The sequence below is a fragment of the Nicotiana tomentosiformis genome, chromosome 12 (assembly GCF_000390325.3).
Source record: "Nicotiana tomentosiformis chromosome 12, ASM39032v3, whole genome shotgun sequence".
Taxonomy (NCBI): Eukaryota; Viridiplantae; Streptophyta; class Magnoliopsida; order Solanales; family Solanaceae; genus Nicotiana; species Nicotiana tomentosiformis.
Genome location: NC_090823.1, coordinates 25,770,455 through 25,792,926, shown reverse-complemented (window position 1 = coordinate 25,792,926; position 22,472 = coordinate 25,770,455). Strand labels below are relative to the sequence as shown.

The 22,472-nt window shown below is 36.2% G+C and overlaps 1 protein-coding gene across 1 annotated transcript; it reads right to left on the bottom strand.

The window, feature by feature from the left end:
- Positions 1 to 5,973: 5,973 nt before the first annotated feature.
- On the bottom strand, positions 5,974 to 21,292 carry LOC104098993 (putative F-box/LRR-repeat protein 23). Its single transcript, XM_070192289.1, has 2 exons — positions 20,883 to 21,292; positions 5,974 to 6,951 (listed from the first exon to the last, which is right to left on the bottom strand). The coding sequence occupies exons 1-2, from the start codon at positions 21,044 to 21,046 to the stop codon at positions 6,363 to 6,365; spliced, it is 753 nt and encodes a 250-aa protein (XP_070048390.1). The 5' UTR covers positions 21,047 to 21,292; the 3' UTR covers positions 5,974 to 6,362.
- Between the last annotated feature and the right edge of the window lie 1,180 nt (positions 21,293 to 22,472).

The window sequence follows — 22,472 nt, the reverse complement described above, 5'->3', positions numbered from 1 at the left end:
ATATTGAAACACGCTCAAGATAGAGTGAAATATCTTCGTCTGAAAGCTTTGGCCGAGGGGAAAAGTATACCTACTCCTAGTCAGATTGACCCTAGTACCGGTTCAAATCAATTTCAACCGGGAATTATCACTGTTACCGGTAGTATTTTATATTATGATCTAAAAAAAGGTCGGGAAGAATTGGCAAAAATGATAACTGTTATGTGTTTACCCTATAGTTTTCCTTCTGACCCTAACTTTGCACATTATATTAGAAATATTTTTAATCCTACTTATAAAGGTTTTCCTCGCACAACCGTAAAGAGCGATATTTATAAATATAAACATGAATATGAACAATATTTACGCTATTTATTTACTCATATAAATTGCCGTGTTGCTATTACAACTGATATTGGTAATAGCCACAATTAGAATAAATGCTCAAACTATTTTTAATACTTATCAAGTTGCATTAAATCATGCTAGACCAAATGTTCCAACTCCTTCTTCTTCTGATTCTCAATTATCTAAAAGAACCGCTGGAGTAAGAGTACTTAGTGCTTGGGCGGGGTTTAGGGGTTCTCAAGGTTCTAGTAGTAGTGATTTTTTACAACTAAATGAGCTTGAAGTTTATTTGTCGCAGGGAATTGAGGAAGTGAATCACGACGGCTCCTTTAATCTTTTGGAATGGTGGAAGGATAAAGAAAAATACTTTCCGATTCTTTCAAGAATGGCCCGAGATATTTTAACTATTCAAGCTTCAACAGTGGCATCAGAGAGCGCTTTCAGTCAAGCAAGACTTCAACTCGGTGATTATAGAGCGTATATGAGGGAGAGCTTGAAAAAATCAATACTTTTCAGAGATTGGATCCGGTCGGAAAGAACAAATTTTGGACTTGCTGAATCACAACCAGATGAAGACGAAGCTTACGAAGAAATGCTAGCTGAACTTGCGGAGGATGTTGCTTCGCTCGGAAGTGGCGATGACCAAGCTACTTTTCCGCGGCCACCAACGGAAATTCCTCCGGACCTTGATAGATTTATGAAGTTTTTAAGAGATACCATATAACTTGTATGAACAAAAATTAGTATGTATTATGTAACTTATATTTTGGCACATCTTGATTAGTTTTTTTTTCTTCTCAATGGTGGTATTAACACCTTGTTGTGCTCATTCCATAGGGGGATGAAGACTAAGAAAGATATTGCCATATTTTTTAATACTATAATAAAATTATAAGGCATTGCTTTGAATACCTCTTTACAATATTTTTATCTTTAGACATTAAATTTGAATTAAAAAATATTTAAAAATTTTGTTCACAATTCTATAATAAATTTTACAAGGCATTGCCTTAGATATTATTTTTAACATTCTTTTGTCTCTAATTTCTATTTAATTTTTTTTAAAATCCGTTGGGCCCACTTAGCCCATTTAGCCCGCAAGCCAAGACCGTTTAGTCAGGGACCAAACGGTCCCGGGCCGGTCCTTACAAAAAGACCGTTTAGCCCGGGATAGTTTGGCCCGTTTAATTTGGGACCGGCCCGGGTCCGGCCCGCTTACCACCCTTACACTCAGGTCTTACCCAATTAAAGGAAGCGGACAAAAAGGTAGTGTTGGTACTTGTAAACTGGAAAGAGTTCTGCATAATGTCAATGAAATAAGAAGGGCTATTGCTGAATTTGTGATCATTGCTGAACAACCATTTAAAGTCGTCGATGGGGAAGGTTTTAAAAGATTAATGTCAATTGTTGTGCCTAATTTTGAGTTACCCTCTCGTTTGACTATTGCTAGGCAATGTTTAAAAATATATCATGAAGATAAAGAAAAGCTTAAAAAGCATATTCAAAATCAACATGTATGTCTCACTAGTGATACGTGGACATCGCTCCAAAACCTAACTTACATGGTTATAACTGCCCATTGGATTGATGATAATTGAAACTTGCAAAAACAAATTCTAAACTTTTTTCAAGTTCCAGATCATAAGGATGAAACAATTGCAAAGGGTATTGAGGTTTGTTTGTTAGATTGGGGAATTGAAAATCTATTCACTGTGACCCTAGATAATGCAACTGCTAATGATGCAGCAATTAGACACTTGAAAGGGAGGATTGAGGAATGGAAAAGAATCGTCTTGGGAAATGACTTTCTTTTGTGGTCAAAACCTCACTTCTGCGAACCCAACTAAAATCCCAACCTACCGCTTCAACGGTCAGGTCCCCGCTTCTACGTATCCGCACTTGCGGTCTATGATCTTCCTACTCATTTCCGCTTCTACGGTTCCTTCCTCGCAGAAGCGACTCCGCTTCTGCGAAATCGTACACGCATCTGCGATCCCACATCCTCCTGATTCTACGGGCTCCCACCTGCGGGCCCATTCTCGCAGGTGCGATTATACCAGGCATCAGAAATTTCAGCCAAACTCCTAAGTTCAAAAGATGATTCGAACTCCATCCGAATCACTCTCGGGACTCCCAAGACCCCATCCAAGCATACCAACAAGTCCTAAAATATGATACGAACTTAGTCGAAACCTCAAATTATATTAAACAACATTAAAATCACGAATCACACCCCAATTCAAACATAATGAGCTAATGAACTTCCAACTTCTAAAACTTATGTCGAACCGTATCAAATCAACTCCGAATGACCTCAAATTTTGTATACTAGTCCCAAATGACACAACTGACCTATTTTAACTTCCGAAACCAAAATCTGAACCCAGTATCAATAAAGTCAACTCTCGATCAAATATCTCAACCTTCCAAACCTTCAACTTTCGCCAAAAATTATCAAATCAACCTACAGGCCTCCAAATCAATATCTGAACATATGCCTAAGTCCAAAAACACCATACGAAGCTATCAGAGCCATCAAAACTCCATTCTGGAGTCGTCTACACAAAAGTCCAACTGCGGTCAACTCTTTCAACTTAAGCTTCCAACACTCTGAATCAACCCCGAAAACAAATCAACCACACCGGCAAGTCACCTAACCATAAATGAACATAGTAAAAGCAATAAATACGGGAATATGGCTACAATACACAAAATGATCTGCCGGATAGTTACAATGAGTCTTCTTGATTTGATATTATTTGACTAAATTAGTGATTGGGGATCGTTTGTATTATTATTTTGAAGATTTTGTTTCACATTTGAAATTATTTTGAGCAGATTCGTGGTGGTTTGATGGAAATTAAAATTGCAATTTTGAAGAACACTTTGTTGACCAAAACTGAAAAATTATGCCAATCGGGATAGACTTTGATGAACAATTTAACAGACATGTCAATTGCAGATAACGAAATCATGCCAATCTGGTAGAGTTTGGTGAACAATTAAACAAGTAAAATTTATTTCAACTAGGTAAAGTTTGTGAACAATCTAATAGATTGTTTGGTGAACACAAATATGATAGACTTTGATGAACAATTGAACAATCACAAAGTCATAACAATATGATAGAGTTTGATGAACAATTACAAAGTCATGCCGATGGGGTAGAATTTGTAAAAAGTTAATAATATAAGTAGAGTAAATATAGCATAAAATCTACCAATCTAGTAGAGAAATCTCTAACAAGCGATAAGTGTATTTGGGGACATGGGTCATATTTTAAATACTTTTAAATATAGGGATAATATTTAAGGACCAATCCCTAATAGGGTCATTCATGTCAATCACGGATAAAAGATGCAATAAAAGGGCTAATCAACCCAATAAAAGATATACATATTGTGAGTTGGAGTTGTTTGTCACTACATATGACTTGAAGCTATAAAAGGGTAACAACCACAAAATGACAAAATAACAAGGCATCAAAGAACTTGTATCTTTATTTTCTTAGCTAAAGTTTTAGCAGTCTGGAACAACTCTTTTCTGTTTTATCTTTTAATTTAGTTAATTAGTTCCTTTCCCTTGTTATTCAACGTTGGAATTACAAGAAATCATCGCTGCCTTCTTCAGTAATTATGGATTCATTACATTAGTGTTTTCCTTCTAAATTGTTTGATGAGTCAAATTGTGTCACATAAATTCAATCGAAAAGTGTCTTTATTTCTAGCAAATTACCTATATGATTCATAGTGTTTGATCAAATAATTATCAGTTCAACCACCAGCATAGGTGATAACTTTCTTCATAGGAAAGTTTTTTTTTTTTTTTTGTTTCTATTGAAATTTAAATCTTGTTCTACTAGACTCATTTTGATTTTATTAACTGCTAGGTCCTACCTGTGAGTGCTGGTAAATGGATTACAAAACTAACAAACAATTTGAAAGAATTTAAGTACTAGCCCTATAAATAGGCTTACTTTTTCTTATCATAAATCTGAAGGCGTTTATTATTTGTCATTTTTCGCACAACTCTGAAAACACAACACGAGAGGAGTTAGTAAGAGGACATTCGATTTCTTCACACCAAAATAATGTGTGTGCACGATCATAGTTTGATGAACCAACTTATCACTCCTAAGTTGAAGTATTGCACTCAGGGACGGAATCAAAACTTAAATTCTTTGGGATTCAATCTTTAATGTTTTTAGTATTGAACCTATTATATTTTTAAAATTATGAATTCAGAACTATTCCTAGTTCTAATTTTAATGAATATTTACACATAAATTTATACACCGCGTTGAAAGTAGTGAATTCAGATGATCCTTAACTAAATATTCATTAGGATAGATATGCAACGCTAGTTAACTTCCTCCAATTTGCACCAGTGTGTGTTAAGCATATTCGGAGCAGGTCCTATATATTTGTACACATGTAAGTAAAATAGTAAATGAATGATCCAATGACTCAATAAGTGATAACCAAATTCATAGTCGTGGACATTAAGCGGGCGTTTGGACATAAATTTTAATTTTTTTTATTTCAAATTTGTAATTTCACTAAAATTTGATTTGAATATGAAGTTGTGTTTGGTTATAATTTTTGTAACATATTTGGATGTATTTTTTTCAAAATCATAAAATATGATTTATACCCACAATTTGTAAAACAAATATCAATACTACCCCGACTTGATTATCCTACTTGAAACAATTAATCAAACATGCCGATTGTTTAACTGTACGAACAATCTCTAATAGAAGTTATAGTGTCTCCTTCAGGTAAGAGTATAAATTGTAGATCTCAACAGTGGATGTTAAAATATAGTCCAAGGCTACTCAATCAGATGGTGGGTAGTTGTAGGTGTTACGTAGGTTTGATAACTGATTGGGGTCCTTTTATAAATTTTAGAAATATAGGATAAATTTGTAAAACTTAAAAAAAAAAACTTTCCAATTTTCCAATTGAAAAACCAGTTTTCAGTAGTTTTTCAAATTTGAAAATGCATTTTCAAGTTGGATTTGAAAAATCGTAAAAATCTCATAACGAAACACTATTTTGAAATTTTATTTTGAAAAAAAAAAAAAAATTATGTCCAAACGGGCTCTAATAGTATGTAAAAGTCATATGTTCACAAGTTTCATTTTATAGTCTTTAAACTTGTTTTCTGCCATATACCCCTCAACCCGTTTAATTTAAGGGAAATAGCATTTTAGTCCTTTTGTTATTGCATTTTGTTCCTTGTAATATTCGACTTAATATATTTAACCTTCAATTAAGCAATATGTGTATTTTTAGTCCATTTATCAACGGACATCAAATAGTGTGACTGACTGTTAAATACTGTGGAGGGCAAATTCGGGTAATTAACTTAAAATAAGTAAATCTTCACAAATTAAGACAAATAGCGATGTCGAAATTAAAGATTAAAATGAACTCTCTTTTTTTGGCAGCAAAGGTTGCCACTTTCTAGACATAAGACATCTAACAAGACCAAGCGTTATGGAAAAAACTAACCCCAAATAAGAAGTATTAAATCGGATAGTAGGCGACTGCATTTACCTGACCGTGACTTCCATCAAATTGGATACATCATAACTGAAAGGATTAAAAACAAAAACGAGCAGACAATACAGAGGTGACTGTATTCTGTTCTCAAACAACCATCTCAAATTAATAGTTGCTTTATATTCTAACCGTACGTTCTAATAGTCTTTTTACAGATTTTAATTAAAGTTTACCACTAAATACTTCACTTGTTCTTCTGAACAAAGCTGTAGTGAATAGATTCCAGTTCACCTAGCAACCAAAGACCTGCAAAAAACCAATGCAACCACCATGTATTTTCTGAAACAAACCATTTTGTCTTCTTCCCACCATTCGTAGCCATGAAAGCGAAAAAAGAAAAAAGAACAAGATGAAATAATGCTGGTAACATTGGGCTCTTACCATTAGTAAATTTTAGTTTGAACACGACATCAATATAGGTTACCAGCTTCATCTACATACTCGCTGCTGCTATATAAGTTAGTGGAGTCATCGTTGTGAAAAATCGTAATCATAATCATACTCACGATAGTCCCCAAGGCCGAGGACGTAATCGTAGTCATAACTAATATCGTCATCTTCATCAGAAGACGGGCGACGCTGATTTTCAGAATGAAATTCATAGTCATGTGTGGAATCACCGGGGCGCTTTAGATCTACAATCTGTTGCATACATCTTCTTTCTAAATCCCCTTCAAGATCAACACAACAACAGCAGCGCAAGTCAAGTGATTCAAGGAGCGGACAGCCATCAAGAATGGCTTGCAACCCTTTATTTGTCAAGCTATTTTGAAGAAGTGCAAGGTGCCTCAATTTAGGCATACTTTTGGCAATAGCTAGAGCTTGATCATTGCATTGAGATGGTGGAAATATCACATTTTCATATTCAGTGGCTTTCAATGTAAATGACTTGAGCAGGGGGCAATAACGACCAACACTTTCTATATCATCTTTAGTAATCAAGGTGAAGGAAATGTGCAACTCCTCCAGCAATGGGAAGTTGTTGGCAGCTGCAGCCAAACCTCCAGCTAAGTTACTATAACACTTGACAAGTCGAAGATGCCTGAGCTGACTTGATCTGATAGAAAGAATAACAAATTTATTACTTTAAGAGAACTCCTATTTCAGGGGTGGCAACAAAAAGATACGAGCAATTACAAGAACACCACAAGGAAAAGGACAGCCATGGTCTAGAAACTTATAGATCAACTGAAAGAGACAGAATGTCCTCCTCCTCTATAGAAAGAGAAAAAGGACCTATTTTGTTGCTGGTATTAAATCTTTTGACATTACAGAAATTTACTTGAGTCAGCAATTTTTACAAATGAGCCGAAAGCTTCCAAAGGCAGGGGTAACTTATTTCGAATTTGGAGACTACAGCAGTCCAGATACATGTTCTTTTGCTCTCGAAAAACTAACAGATATGGAAGATTCTTGAGTATTGTAACACTACAAGGTAGAAAAAGAATCGTTACCATCTTGCCAATAAACCACAACTAAGGGTGGAAGAATCTAGCAAGCAAATTTGCTAGGTTTGTTGACAAAGGGGAAGCTCCCGGCAACAATAACCATTTACCTAAGCTGACAGAAACTTTTGCAGAAGTGGTTAAAAGCATGCAGTCGATGGCCAGCAAAGGGTACAAATTTGAGCATCGTACAGCCTGAAGGAAACAGAATCACCATCAGAGGTGATTCTTTACCTTCAGAGAAAGATCTTCTTGGCAATTGCTGATGATACTCTTTTGATGTGTAATGCTACCGTGGGACAGTTAAGTCATTTAATATTAATTCTCACTGTTTTGAATCAGTTTCAAAGTTGTAAGGTAATTGGAGAAAGAGTCTAGGTGTTGGCTGGGGTTTTGGCGAGTGAAGTAGGTAATCTTCCCAACTAATCTATTTGGGAATGCCTTTGGGAGCTAAAAATAAAACTGTAGACAGTTGGCCAGGCGACAAGGGGTCCTAAAACGTCGGGTAGATGGAAAAGTCAATACTTGTCTTTTGGGGGAAGATTGATGTCGGTAAATAGTGTCCTTGATCAGTGTTGTTAAAGGCTCATTTGAGGCGGGCTTAAGCCCTGAAGCTCAAATAAACTCAGGGCATGCGCTTCGCCTCACTTAGGCTGCGCATTTGTGTAGGCAAGGCACTAAGGTGTGTGCCTCATTGCCCATAAGTTATATCTTGAATAGAGCGGTACAAAACAATAAATGTAATTGGCAAAAAGATATAATTGTTTATGAAATCATTATGAATGAAATTCTTTATTTTTTCTTGCATTACATTTATTTTTTTATTTTTTTCTTCGTTGCACCTTTTTTAACTAAAGCACACACTTCAATCATGCTTTGCGCCTAAAGCCCCATAGACCTGGAGCGCTTTTTAATGCTTTTCGCCTATGACAACACTGTCTTTGATGCATTACCCACATATGTGATGTCATTATTTCCTATACCAGTTAAAGTGGAGAAAATGTTGGATATATAATGGAGGACTTTTTATGGCGGAGTAATAAAAAAAGATAGCTTTTCAACAGGTCAAGTGGAATACTTTGACACTCAACAAGAATGAAGGAGGCTTCGGCATCAGAAACTTGAAGCAACACAACTGTAGTTTAATGATGAAATGGTTACGGAGGTTCACTTAAGTAAATTATGGAAGGATTTTATTGATGAAAAATATGGCTTCCATGGTTTTTGGACTTCTACGAGACAGACCACTCTTTATGGGTAGGGTTATGGAGGAACCTAGGAATATTAGAGCTTTAATGCAAAAAGTTTCAAGTAATATTGGTTTCAGAGTGAGTGATGGAAGAAAGATTGCTTTTTGGGATTGGATTGTCCATGCTCACTATTTCCAAATTTGTACAGACTTACAATTTTCTAATGCTACTATTGACTACCACTAGAAGGCAAGATGGATAAAATTTCAACTTCAGGAGGCATTTGAATGATTGGGAAATGAGCAGATTTGCTGAATTTTTACAAGCACTAGACCCTTTCAATAGTTAAGGGCAAAGCGAGGACAAGCTAGTCAGCAAAGCTTGCGACAAGGGTGTTTTCACAATGAGTTTATGTGTGTAACGACCCGACCGATCGTTTTGCTTTCTAGATCCTCGTTCTCCTAAATAAGACTCCCCATATGTGCTTTTACTAATATATGACTTGCGGGGATGGTTAGTTCGGGATTTGGAAGGGTTCGGGTTGAAATCGGAACACTTGGTTACTTAGTTTGGCTTTTAAAAAGGCTAAGTTTGACTTTGGTCAACATTTTGAGTAAACGACCTCAGAACCGGGATTTGACGGTTCCAATAGGTTCGTATGATGATTTTGGACTTGGGCGCATGTTCGGATCGGGTTTTGAATGACCCGGGAGCGTTTCGGCGCTTAATATTGGAAGTTGGCACATTGAAGATTTTAAAGTCCTTTAAATTTGGTTTGAAGTAGAATTTGGTGTTATCGAGGTCCAATTGGGATTCCGAACCTAAGAAAAGGTCCGTATGGTGATTTAAGACTTGCACGCAAAATTTGGAGTCATTCCGAGTAGTTTAAGTATAATTTGACGCGTTCGAAGTAATTGGAAGAACTTGAAGTTTATAGGTTGATTCTATTGGTTTTGGCGTATGATCCTTAGTTTTAATGCTGTTATATGTGTTCCCAGGGTGCGAGCGAGTGCGTTTTATGATTTTAAACTTGTTGGTACGTTTGGGCGGGGCCTCGGGGGCCCTGGATGTCATTCGGACGATGCGCGGAAGTCATTTGGCCTTAGTTGGATAGCTTAAACACCCAGCTTCTGGTGCAATCACACCTGCGGAGGGTTAGCCGCAGGTGCGAGCTCGCAGAAGCGAGCCAGCAGCCGCAGAAGCGGCCCAGCGTAGGCTGCCCGGTGATCGCAGAAGCGAGGAAGGGACCGCACCTGCTGAGACGCAGGTGCGAAGCAGGCGATCGCAAAAGCGGAATAGGGTTGCAGGTGAGACGCGCTCGCCGCAGAAGCGGGCTCGCAGATGCGAGCCGTTAGTCGCAGAAGCGAAGGAGGTCGACCTAGGCTTGGTCCGCACCTGCGTCGTTTTGTCCGCATAAGCGGAACCGCAGGTGCGGCAGTGTCATCGCAGGTGCGAAAAATCGCTGGGCAATGAGGTTTATTTAAGTCGGGAGTTAAACCATTTTTTACTCATTTCTTTCATTCATTGAGCAATTTTGGAGCTTTTGAAGAGGGGTTTTCACCTAGCACTTTGAGATAAGTGATTTCTATACCATATGAGCTTAAAACATAAATTATGGGTAGATTCTAACATGTAAAATTGTGCAAATCATGAGTTTAGATGAAAAACCTCGGTTTTGATAAAAATAGAATTTAACCACGAAAATGATGGTGGAGTGAGATGAAAATTATATATTTGAGTTTGTAAGGTTATGGGTAACGATTTTCTTCGAAAATTTCAGGAATCCAGGCACGTGGGCCCGGGGGTGAATTTGGGTTGGGTAATTACTCTAATAGTTAAATTATTAACTTTTGAGCGTATATTAATTAATTTATACAAAATTTTTCTAGTTTCGGATTGTTCGGCATCGAGTTGAGGCTTTAGGGTGAATTTGAGGCCGGAAAGCGAGCTTCGAGACAAGGTAGGTCTCTTGCCTAACCTTGTAAGAGGGAATTTACCCCATAGGTGATTTAAATTGCTATTTGCTTCTAATTGTGGGAGCTACGTACGCACGAGGTGACGAGAGTCCGTGCGTAGCTACTAACTATGCTTATGTCAGGGTAGCTTAGGATCAGAATCACGAAATACTTGTAATGTTTGCACCCTGCTTGTTAATTAAAGTGCCTAAATTATATTGGAACTTATTAGAGGAATTGTAGAAGACCGAATTTCACTTATTGAGTTTTGGCGGGTTACTTGACCCTTAATAAAAATCGTGTTTCATTGTACATTAGCTGTGTATTAGCTTTTAAACTGGTTGTTTATAAAGTATCCTCTCTTCTTGTTGAGCGGGCCGAACGCCTCGGCAGTAGATAGATGCATCTATGGTTCGTGCCGCTCGACCCTCGGCAATGTACACATTATTCTGGATCGGACCGTACGACCTCGGCATAATCGTGCGCGATAACACTCGAAATGTATATTTGATATCTTTCCCTGGCTTGAGAGGCAAAAATTATATAAGACGGAAATTTATTTGGGACTTACCATGCGTGAAAGAATTATTTACTTTATGCTTGTTATTGAGTTATTATTATTATAATTTACATAACACATGCTTATTTAGAATTCTGTATTTCCTTACTGTTAGCCCATAGTAAGTGTCTATGTGGACCCCATCGTCACTACTTCTTCGAGGCTAGACTTGATACTTACCGGGTATTATGTACTCACGATACACTTTTGCACTAACCGTACATGATCTGAGGCAGGTGCATCTGGCGGTCACACCGGCGCGCATCCCCGATACCCTGAGGCCTAGTGGTGAGCTGTTTCTTGAGCCGTTCTGCAGCACCTAGAGCCTTTCTTTTGTACTTATTTTCTGTCTATGTTATTTCAAACAGTAGTTAGAGTTTTGTATATTCTACTAGTGCTCATACACTTGTGACACCATGTCTTGGCACACACTCTAGCAAACATTATGGTTTTGGAGTATATATATATCTATGATTGCATCAGTTGCTTTTGTTTTATTTATTAAACTTTCTACTTCATATCTCTTAATAAATGGAATTTAAATTACTTGGAAACCTATTAAAAGGAGTAATCACGTAGTTATTTCATCGTTGGCTTGCTTAGCGCGACGTTGAGCGCCATCACGGCCTATAGGAGAAATTGAGTCGTGACAATGTGAGTTTTGATTCTTCTGGACAGCAAGGGTGTTCTTGGAGTCTAAGTCCGGAAAATAATCTCAATAAAAATTAAATCCATTACCCTGGTGCTCCTAATCTCGCATTTCATTTCTATAAATCTACAAATATCTAAACTCCCCCCCTCTATCATAAATTGTTTGGCAATATAGCTATTTAGGGAATCCAAACATTTGATTTACTTTCTTTACTATAAAAAGTTTATATTCAATAGTAGTTTTGCACATGTAATTCTTTAATTTCATAACTGAGAAATCTCCAAGGTTTAGCGGCGCAAATCAAATCTAAGTGAAATGCGCCCCCGCCATGAAAGTCCCAGAGACTTTTGTTGAAGCATTTAATCCGTCAATAACTCCAAAGAAGTCACAAGATGACACATCTAAAGAAGATAAGTTTGAATTTATTACTATCCAAATACTACCTCTACTGGCACTTGACAAAGAATATGAAGGTCTCAGAATGGAAGACCTTATTAAACCATGCTACACGGATTTCAATTATGTGGATACAGAAAATCCATACAAGACAAGAAGATACTATGAGGCCATCCTAATAGATATCGATTCCATAGAAGTGGAGCACACTTTGAACGAGAAAAATTCGGAGTATATCAATTACTCTAGAGTCACTATAAAGAAAATACTATCACTATTTGAGTGGTTTGCAGATCACCTACACACCCATAGCGCTATCAATGGCACACATACCCCAGACCTACAACCGGTATGACTACAAAGCTGTCTGGTTCAATTTCTTATATCTCAGGCCAGGACACGCTTGGTTCATCAAATACTGCCTAGAAGTTACTAAAACAATTATCCCAAGATGGCTCTACGAATGGTGGAACATTTTTGGAGGTAACAAAGAAATATTACCACAACAATTCCTCAACAGGTTCGAAGACTTTCAAACCAAAGAAGGAATTTCATCCCTACCAGAGCATATTAAAATGTGCAAATATTTTATTCAAAAACGAATTTTCTTTATTATTAGCTGGAATTTCTCAAAGGCAGAATTTGAAAGAATCAAATATTTGTCTAAAGAAATTAAGATAAAAGGTTGGACCCCCAAACAGCAAAGAATATTCAACAGAATTTTACAAAGGCTTCAACATCAAAAACAGAGCTCAGAGAAAAACTCAAGCAAGCCCTGCTAAATATCGATAAGTATGAAGAACACCAAATTATGCAATTAATCGAAGATGCTGCTTCATCTGGAGAAAGTAGCAATGGAGACATGTGCAATCCAAAAGGATTGGCCCTGGCCTACATGGACCCCAATTGCTAATAAAAGGATCCATTATCAGGTCGGCCAAAATCAAAAGGAATCTTATCCTTAAAACTTTTGCTTTATAAAAGTAGTCACTTTACTTTTTAAAAGTAGTCACCCCACTTTAGCTTTTGTCGACCACTTGTTTATGTCGGACAAAGCTAACGGTACACTTGTAAGCCTAGGATCAGAAGGTTTCCCTTCTCAGTCTATATAAGACTCCCCATTCCCACTATAAGAGGCACAACGAAAATTCTCCCAATTTTCAAAGACCTCTCTCCCCCTAGCATTTTCTTTTGTTCTTATGTTTTTATAATGTTCATCCAATAAATTTCAGTAAGTTTTTAGCGTCTTTCTTATACTGTCTTTACTATTTTTATACTGCACTTAGAAACAGTAAATATGCAAATATCTAACAGATACTGTACCTTAATATCAAAAATCTATTTGCTTCTTAGTAAAATCTTCTTGGATTAACATTTGTTTTCTTTAAAGTCATCTTAGCGACGGCATCACCTAACAAGGACTAAACGCCTGTTTGATATCATCAGAGAAATAATTATCCCACCAATGTCTTAGCATGCCTGTAAATCCAACTACGATCATAGAGGCGGCTTCTTTGTCAAGAGCCTCGTATTTTATAGGCTGTGATAGAGACACCTATTTCACGAAGTTTGTTGTATATCTGATGTTCAGCCAAACTATCGATATTCCATTCCATGATGCTTCTTCCTTTGTGGGCAGAGGAGGCAAGGAAAATGTTTTCTTCGTACTGAATATCAGGAAATGAAGGACGCTTATGATAATTTTGTAAAGACGGAACTTTTCTAGGTGAATTTTCGAAAATCCGACGAGATTTGAGCGATGAATCCTTTTGGAAGATTTAGAGTTTTTGTCTCTCTTTGAAGAGTGAGTAGAAGGGGCAGCAATGGAGGTAAATCCGAAGTCCTGACAGAAACTTCCTAGTTCTCTTCTAGAGGAGAATCGTTTCTTTTTGAGTTGATTTTTAAGCTTGATATCTGTACAGAGTTCAAGACCTATAACGTTGATGATGCTAACAAGGTCCCCATAGGTCATTTGATGATAAGGAATTTTACCATCACAACGATCTTGGATCTTTGTTCTGACCTTGTTTGCGAATAAAGGTGGAAGTCCGCTGACAAAGCGTTCTTTCCAGAAATCTAGATGATAGTCAGGTCTAATCATAACTTTACTGATGAATTGGTTTTTATACCAAATAAAGTCATCTAAGGTTGGGCAAGACAGATTGTTTAGGATTTGCAAGCTTCTATCTTGGAAGAGTTTGGGCTCTCCAATGAAGTGTGTTGCGATATGGTAGAAAAGGGTAACACAAGTGTCTTCTCTAGTAATCTGAGAGGTAGTCTCAGTGGCGGTACATTCAGTTTTTACAACTGTTTCAATGGCTGTAGAGGAGTATACGGTCTGTTTGATATCATCAGTGAAATAATTATCCCACCAATGTCTTAACATGCCTGTAAATCCAGCTACGATCATAGAGGTGGCTTCTTTGTCAGAAGAGCCTCGTATTTTATAGGCTGTGATAGAGACACTCATTGCATGAAGTTTTTTGTATGTCTGATGTTCAGCCAAACCATCGATATTCCATTCCATGATGCTTCTTCCTTCGTGGGCAGAGGAGGCAAGGAAAACGTTTTCTTCGTACTGAATATCAGGAAATGAAGGACGCTTATGATAATTTTTTCAATTATGATAGCGATCATTAGAAAGTTTGTGGAGAAGGGCTTTTTTCTCTTGAATAGTGGAAATTTTTCCTTTTTCAGAAATATTGAAATTGGCCAATTGTTCATTGATTTTGTCAAGGATGTTGCCAGAGACATCAAAAGTATCTTTGAATTTTGGGTACTTATCTCCGGAGAATTCAGTCATTTTGAAGACTGGGTTTGGTTCAATATTTTGACTAGTGCTTGGTTTTGAAAGAGTTGGTTTTTCACTGAATAGAGATTTTTCTTTAGAATCTTCTATTTGTCTAGAGACAACATGAAGAAGTTGATTGGTGTAGTTATTTTGTTCAATGATTCAATCAACGTCAGAACAGACAACCATGCTAGTAGGCTTCTCGCTTTTAGTTTTGAAAGGAGAGGCAGGAATAATCGTGTTGGATATTGGGATTTTTATCCCTTCCAAAGGAGGAGTGACTGATTCAATGACTTTGTTAGTAGTTGTGTACCACTTATTGATTAGGACTTGCAGAGAATCCTTTTGGTTGTCGATTTTGCCGGATATTTCAAACCATCTAAAGAATTCAATTTTGCATTTAATTCTTTTCTGACATCCAACAATCTCTGAATTTTTCTCTTTGTTGAAGAGAATAAGAGGGAACATACCATTTTCTCTTGGTTTGATTGTCAGGATGAGTCCAGAGACGTTCAAGGATCTCGGGATCTGGGGTGAATGGATTTCATGACTTTATCATTTTAAGAAAGACTGGTATATCCTGAGGAGGTTTCATCTCACTGGGGGTTGGACTAGCGGGATGGTCTTGGTTATAGACTTTGGGGATTGCATAGGAGAAATCTACTCCTGTGACTTTTCCTTTGTCGTTATCAGTAACGTTATCGGTAGTGTTTTCCTCTGGGGGTTTGGAAGAAGAAGGTGCGGAAGGAACTGTAGACGTTCTTCTAAAGGAACTGGTTCTGCTTGTTAGATTGGAACATGAACCTAAAAATTTGAGATCAATAAATCCATTGGGAAACTGAATTACCCTTTCTATTTGAGATCTCTCGGAGTTATTAGTGAAAGGTTGGGTTATTGATTGGCATCAAAGTGCCAGTCATTACTAGAGAGTATATCATTCCAGTTTAGGAGTCTAGGTACAAAGATCGTACTGTGCTCAGTGTTTGCTTCCATGAGCATAGTGACTCCTTTGACACTTTCTACTTGAGCTTTTGGGGCAAGAGTGGTGTCCATAAGTCTATAATAAACTCGATAAATAATGGCTACTTCGCGAGTATTAGCCTTGTTGTTCCTATTCTTGGTTTTGACATTTAATGTCAAGGTATCCATGACGTTAGGGTCATTGATATCAACCGAGAAATTGAGATAGCAGTTAAAGTATACCGGGCCATTAGCTAGGTTACTTTGTATTACTCCTAGGAGTGAGTCGTCAAAATTTAAGAGACGAGCGTCTCTTAATAGGACACAGATAGGGATGTCTAAACCTTTTCTGAAGAGAGGTTTGACAGCAACTTGGACAAGGCCTATATGCAAGTAATTGAATTGGGATTTATACTTATTTATGTCTTGTTCTAAGAGTAATTTAATAATTTCTAACGAATTATTAATGAAAATAGTAGACTCACAGGTTTTAATATTATGTTTCTTAATGAAATTAAAACTCCCGAATTCATAAATCCTTTTAAAAGGTTCATTAGGAATGTTCCAATTTTGTAAATCGTTTTTTAATTTAGCAATCTTAGTTTCTTGAGAAGAAAGATTAACGTTATTCAAAACATGCTGATTTGAATTCATTTTTGAAATAATACAATCTAGGGGCTTATTAGGCTAAAAGAACTATTCAGTACAAGTAATAGTAAAACAGTAAATATGCAAATATCTAACAGATATTGTACCTTAATATCAAAGATCTAATTGCTTCTTAGTAAAGTCTTCTTGGATTAACATATGTTTTCTCTAAAGTCATCTTAGCGACCGGATCACCTAACAAGGTCTAAACGCCTACCTTGGCTAGCCAACGTCTGAGTCGGGGATTACTCAGTTACTTCATACTTATAAAGAAAATAAAGACCTCATACTAAACATAAAAGCATTTATAGAACATGATTTTAAAGAACAGTAGTAAGATATATATAAGCATAGTCAAGTTTTAAAATTAAGTATTGAAAGTAATTTTGCCATGTCCTAGACAGTATATGTACTTAGTTGCTCATGTTAAATACGTACACTGCCAACATGGCTCGGATACCAGTAAAGACGGAACTAAGTGCAGTATAAAATAGTAAAGATAGTATAAGAAAGACGTTAAAAACTTACTAAAATTTATTGGATGAACATTATAAAAACATAAGAACAGAAGAAAATACTAGGGGGAGAGAGGTCTTTGAAAATTGGGAGAATTTTCGTTGTGCCTCTTACAGTGGGAATGGGGAGTCTTATATAGACTGAGAAGGGAAGCCTTCTGATCCTAGGCTTACAAGTATACCGTTAGCTTTGTCCGACAAAAACAAGTGGTCGACAAAAGCTAAAGTGGGGTGACTACTTTTAAAAAGTAAAGTAACTACTTTTATAAAGGAAAAGTTTTAAGGATAAGATTCCTTTTGATTTTGGTCGACCTGATAATGGATCCTTTTATTCGCAATTGGGGTCCATGTAGGCCAGGACCAATCCTTTTGGATTGCACATGTCTCCATTCCATTGCTACTTTCTCCAAATGAAGCAGCATCTTCGATTAATTGCATAATCTGGTGTTCTTCATACTTATCGATATTTTGCAGGGCTTGCTTGAGTTTTTCTCTGAGCTCTGTTTTTTATGTTGAAGCCTTTGCAAAATTCTGTTGAATATTCTTTGCTATTTTGGGAGTCCAGCCTTTGATCTTAATTTCTTTAGACAAATATTTGATTCTTTCAAATTCTGCCTTTGAGAAATTCCAGCTAATAATAAAGGAAATTCGTCTTTGAATAAAATATTTGCACATTTTAATATGCTCTGTTAGGGATGAAATTCCTTCTTTGGTTTGAAAGTCTTCGAACCAGTTGAGGAATTGTTGTGGTAATATTTCTTTGTTACCTCCAAAAATGTTCTACCATTCGTAGAACCATCTTGGGATAATTGTTTTAGTAACTTCTAGGCAATATTTGATAAACCAAGTGTGTCCTGGCCTGAGATATAAGAAATTGAACCAGGCAACTTTGTAGTCATGCCAGTTGTAGGTCTAGGATCTGTTTGCCATTGATAGCATTATGGGTGTGTGTAGGTGATCTGCAAACCACTCAAATGGTGATAGTATTTTCTTTATAGTGACTCTAGAGTAATTGATATACTCCGAATTTTTCTCGTTCAAAGTGTGCTCCATTTTTATGGAATCGGTATCTATTAGGATGGCCTCATAGTATCTTCTTGTCTTGTATGGATTTTCTATATCCACATAATTGAAATCCGTGTAGCATGGTTTAATAAGGTCTTCCATTCTGAGACCTTCATATTCCTTGTAAAGTGTCAGTAGAGGTAGTACCTGGATAGTAATAAATTCAAACTTCTCTTCTTTAGATGTGTCATCTTGTGACTTCTTTGGAGTTATTGACGGATTAACTGCTTCAGCAAAAGTCTTTGGGGCTTTCATAGCGTAACTTTATTTGGTTTGAATTGAGGAACTTGAAGATGTTCCTCTTTCAAAAGGCTTTGTTGATTGGAGATTAATCAGTTTTGCTGATGGAATTGTTACTGGGGCTGGTAATGTGGGATACTCAGCCAATATTGTATACCTGTTCTGGAAAGGGAGAGGGGTTGTTGTTTTGGTAGGAGTAAAGGGAGGAAGAACAAATGGTCTAGCCATTTGCGGGTTTTTTGTTTCTTTTCCTTTGGTAGGAAGATCAGGTTTGAAGGGCCTCATTTTTTCCCTGTAGAAATTCTCTGGTTAGAAAATCAGGTAAAGAGTTATTTTCTCCTTTAATAAAATCTATTTTGAAATCAAAACTAGATAGTAGAGCTTGCCATCTATCAAATATTTGTTTTGAAACAAGGTTTTTGACATCCTTTTGAAGAATTTCTTTGGCAGATTTACAATCAACTCAAACTAAAAATTCTTTGTTAATAAGATTATCTTGAAATTTAGTAATACATAGTACTATAGACAAGACTTCTTTTTTAACAGTAGAATAATTTTTCTGGGCGTAATTCCAGATTCCAGATGTAAAACGAACAAGTTGTTCTAGGGATTCTAGGGTCTCCTTTTGTTTAAGTATTCCACCGTAACCTATATCAGAAGCATTTGTTTCTACAATCATAAAAGCTTCTGGGTTAGGGATTCTTAGGCAAGGGAGGTTCTGTACTAAACCTTTTATTTGGACGACTGATTGAGTTTGTACAGATCCCCGGGGAACAGGATTCTTCCTAAGTTTCTTATATAAAGGCTCACAAACTTTTCTAATGTTAGGCATAAAATCAGCTACATAGTCGAGACTTCCTAGAAATCTTTGAAACTGGGTTTTGTTCGTAATTTCATTAGGGAATTTAGAGGAGAACTCTATGGCTCTACAAATAGGTTTGTAAGATCCTTGATATAGGTCATGGCCTAAAAATCTAATGGAAGTTTGGAAGAGTTTAATCTTCTTGGCACTAACTACTAGACCGTTTCTCTTAACAACTTTAAAGAAGGTGTTGAGGTGCTTAAAATGGGAATCTATGTTTTCCGAGAAGATAAGAACACCATCTATATAAACAATAGACATGTAACTATAATCATTAAAAAAGGAGTTCATGACATTCTGGAATTCAGAGGGAGCGTTCTTAAGCCCAAATAGCATAACGTTCAATTCATACTGCCCAAAAGGAACGTTAAAGGCAGTTTTTTCGGCTACTTGAATTTGCCAAAAACCAGATTTCATATCAAACTTGCTATAGACATTAGCTTTGTAAGTTCTCTTTAAGAGATCTCTTTTGTTAGGAATAGGATATCTAATCCATTTAAGAACAGCGTTTAAAGGCTTATAGTTAATGACTAATCGTGGTGCTCTTCTTTCCTTCTCTGCATTATTATTAACATAAAAGGTAGAACAACTCCAAGGGGATTTAGAGGGGAGAATGATGTTGTTTTTCAGGAGATTTGAAATCTCTGTTTTACAAGTTTCCATCATTTCTTGATTCATTTGAATAGATCTTGCTTTGGTTGAGATGACATGTTCATTGAATCCTTCATCATAAGGAAGTTCAATCAAATGCTTTTTTCTTTCCCAAAAAGCGTTAGAAAAATCAGAGCATATTTCTTTTTCAAAGAGGCTTTGAAGATTGGCTATTTTAGTAACCATCTCCGGGGTTTTTTAAATCTGCTCGATTTTCTTAACTTTTATTTCATCTTTTAAAAAAGTGATATGTTGAGAAAGTTTATTAATACGAAAAAATATGTTTTTTCTTATAAAATTACTTTCATCAGGTGAAAGGGTTTTTATAAAAGGAAAGTGTAAGTCTTCTCCTAAAATATGTGTGGAGATACAATTTAAATCAGTAATGAAAGGTTTTATTTGAGTAATAAAAGGAATTCCTAAAATGATATCTTCATTTATATCTTCATTATAATAAATTCATTTGTCAAGCAAATATCGTTGTTACAAATGTGAGCTTTTGAAAGTTTGTAATTAATACGTAGTTGTTCTCCTATAGCGGAGTAAAGTTTAGAAGTACTTTTTTTCTAAATACTGGGTAGGAACAATACCTTTGATAATACAGTTACGATCTGCACCAATGTCAAGTAAAGCAATTTTGTTGATAAAAAAGTTTTTGCTGATAACAATTTTAATAGGGATATGATAGCTCTGTGGTTTTATACTAGTTATAACAGTGATACCAGGAGCGTTGGATGTGGAAATCTTATTTTGAGTAAGACAGAGGTTGATAAGATTATCTACATCGTTTTCTGGGTGATAATGCATTGTCCTCTTACTACTGGACCAAACCCTAGGGCCTTTTTGAATTTGTAAAGTGGATTTCGGGACAACCAAAAAATGACAATCCGAATGTGAAACCCATCATTCTTTTCAATTAAACTTTTAGAGAAGTGAGGGCTTTGCATTCAAGTAAACAATTAAGCACACTAATCTCCCAAAGGTGAGAAGACAATCATATTTTGACCATATATAAACTCAATTAACAGTACAAAATTAATATTACGACAAAAAATGTACCTCTCAGCAATGTAGTTGATCATGTCTATGCTACCAAAATTATCGATGCTAATTTTGAGTAACTGACCCTGGCTACGATCCACTGCAATCCGACATATCTTGTCCAACACCCAAGGCATTTTGAAATTATCACCGTCATTTTTCAAGTCAACAACAGACCACATAGCGGGGTCATGGCACACCTTCCACTAGGTATTACAAACTCTCTGTGCACTCTCCACTATCTCTATCGCTTCCAGCCGCCGTAGAATGTCCATCGTACTCTCCCACGGAAGCTCCACCCACGGCGGCAATGGCTGTGGTGGTACAATTGAGGAGGAAGATTCTTCCAGATTTTCGTGTTCATTTGCCATTTTGCTTTTCTCCTCGATTTTTAGGGTTTTGATTTCGACAAGGGAGCGAGCGTTCTCCTAATAGATTTATAGTTTAAAAAAAAGGCAAAATGTGTTCACTTTTACGTATACTACACAAATTTTTTTTCTTGTTATACTCATAGTATTTATTACTCATTTCAAATTATTTTCTTAAATCCAATAAAATATGCATCAATTAATATGGGTATGATAGTAAATTATGCACTTCATTTATTGTTTCTCAAGGGGCGTGAAAAGTCAAAACGTGCCAAGTAAAAGTGAACGGAGTGAGTATTAGTTATCCTTGAACTATTTGCGGTCCTAATGACCCTCTATTAGGGCTGGGCATATATCGGGTATAACCGATATCCTGAACCGAAAAAATCTTATTGGGTATCAGTATCGGATTATCGGGTTAACGATTTAGTATTTTTTTATTATTGGGTTATCAGTTCGGACCTCAATTTGCCAATTTTCTTAACGGGTTAACTGATAACCCAATAAGATTTAATAAAATTATGATTTTACCCTTACGTATATAAATACATATAGGGCTTTATTCTCTATTTTTCTCCCAATTTTTCCAGTCGCATTCAAGATATCAAGTTTCACGGTTCACTCTTCACAGTTCAGTCATCAATTGATTCAATTCTTCATTATTTCTTCTTCAAAATTCAAAGTACAACCACATTCATAGAATCTTAACGTAAGTTTGTTTTCCATGGGTTAACGGTTCGGTAGCGGTTTAGTATTTTTTTACTATTGGGTTATCGGTTCGGGCCTCGGTTTGTCAATTTTCTTAACGGGTTAACTGATAACCCAATAAGATTCAATAAAATTATGATTTTACTATATAAATACTTATAGGGCTTCATTCTCTATTTTTCTCCCAATTTTCCCAGCTGCATTCAAGATATCAAGTTTCACGGTTCACTCTTCAGAGTTCAGTCATCAATTGATTCAATTCTTCATCAGTTCTTCTTCAAAATTCAAAGTACAGCCACAGTCATAGAATCTTAGCGTAAGTTTGTTTTCCAGAATTTGAAAATTTAACTACTTCTTTCTTAAGAACAAATTTTGTTCCTTTCTTTTGAGTTTTATAGTAGATTTCGATAATAGAAATATAGGATTTTTGATTGTTTACGATTCTTTATTTTGTGCTCATGTTTTATAATACTTTATTTTCAATTTTCATTTTATGAGCTCATGACAACTATCATGCAACCTATACGTACGA

Bases quoted from the DNA above. Each gene is read 5' to 3' on its own strand.
- LOC104098993 (XM_070192289.1), bottom strand. From the start codon at position 21,046: ATGTGGTCTGTTGTTGACTTGAAAAATGACGGTGATAATTTCAAAATG. The intron at 6,952-20,882 runs GTACATTTTTTG...TCTTTCTATCAG, and splicing joins ATCAACTACATTGCTGAGAG to ATCAAGTCAGCTCAGGCATC.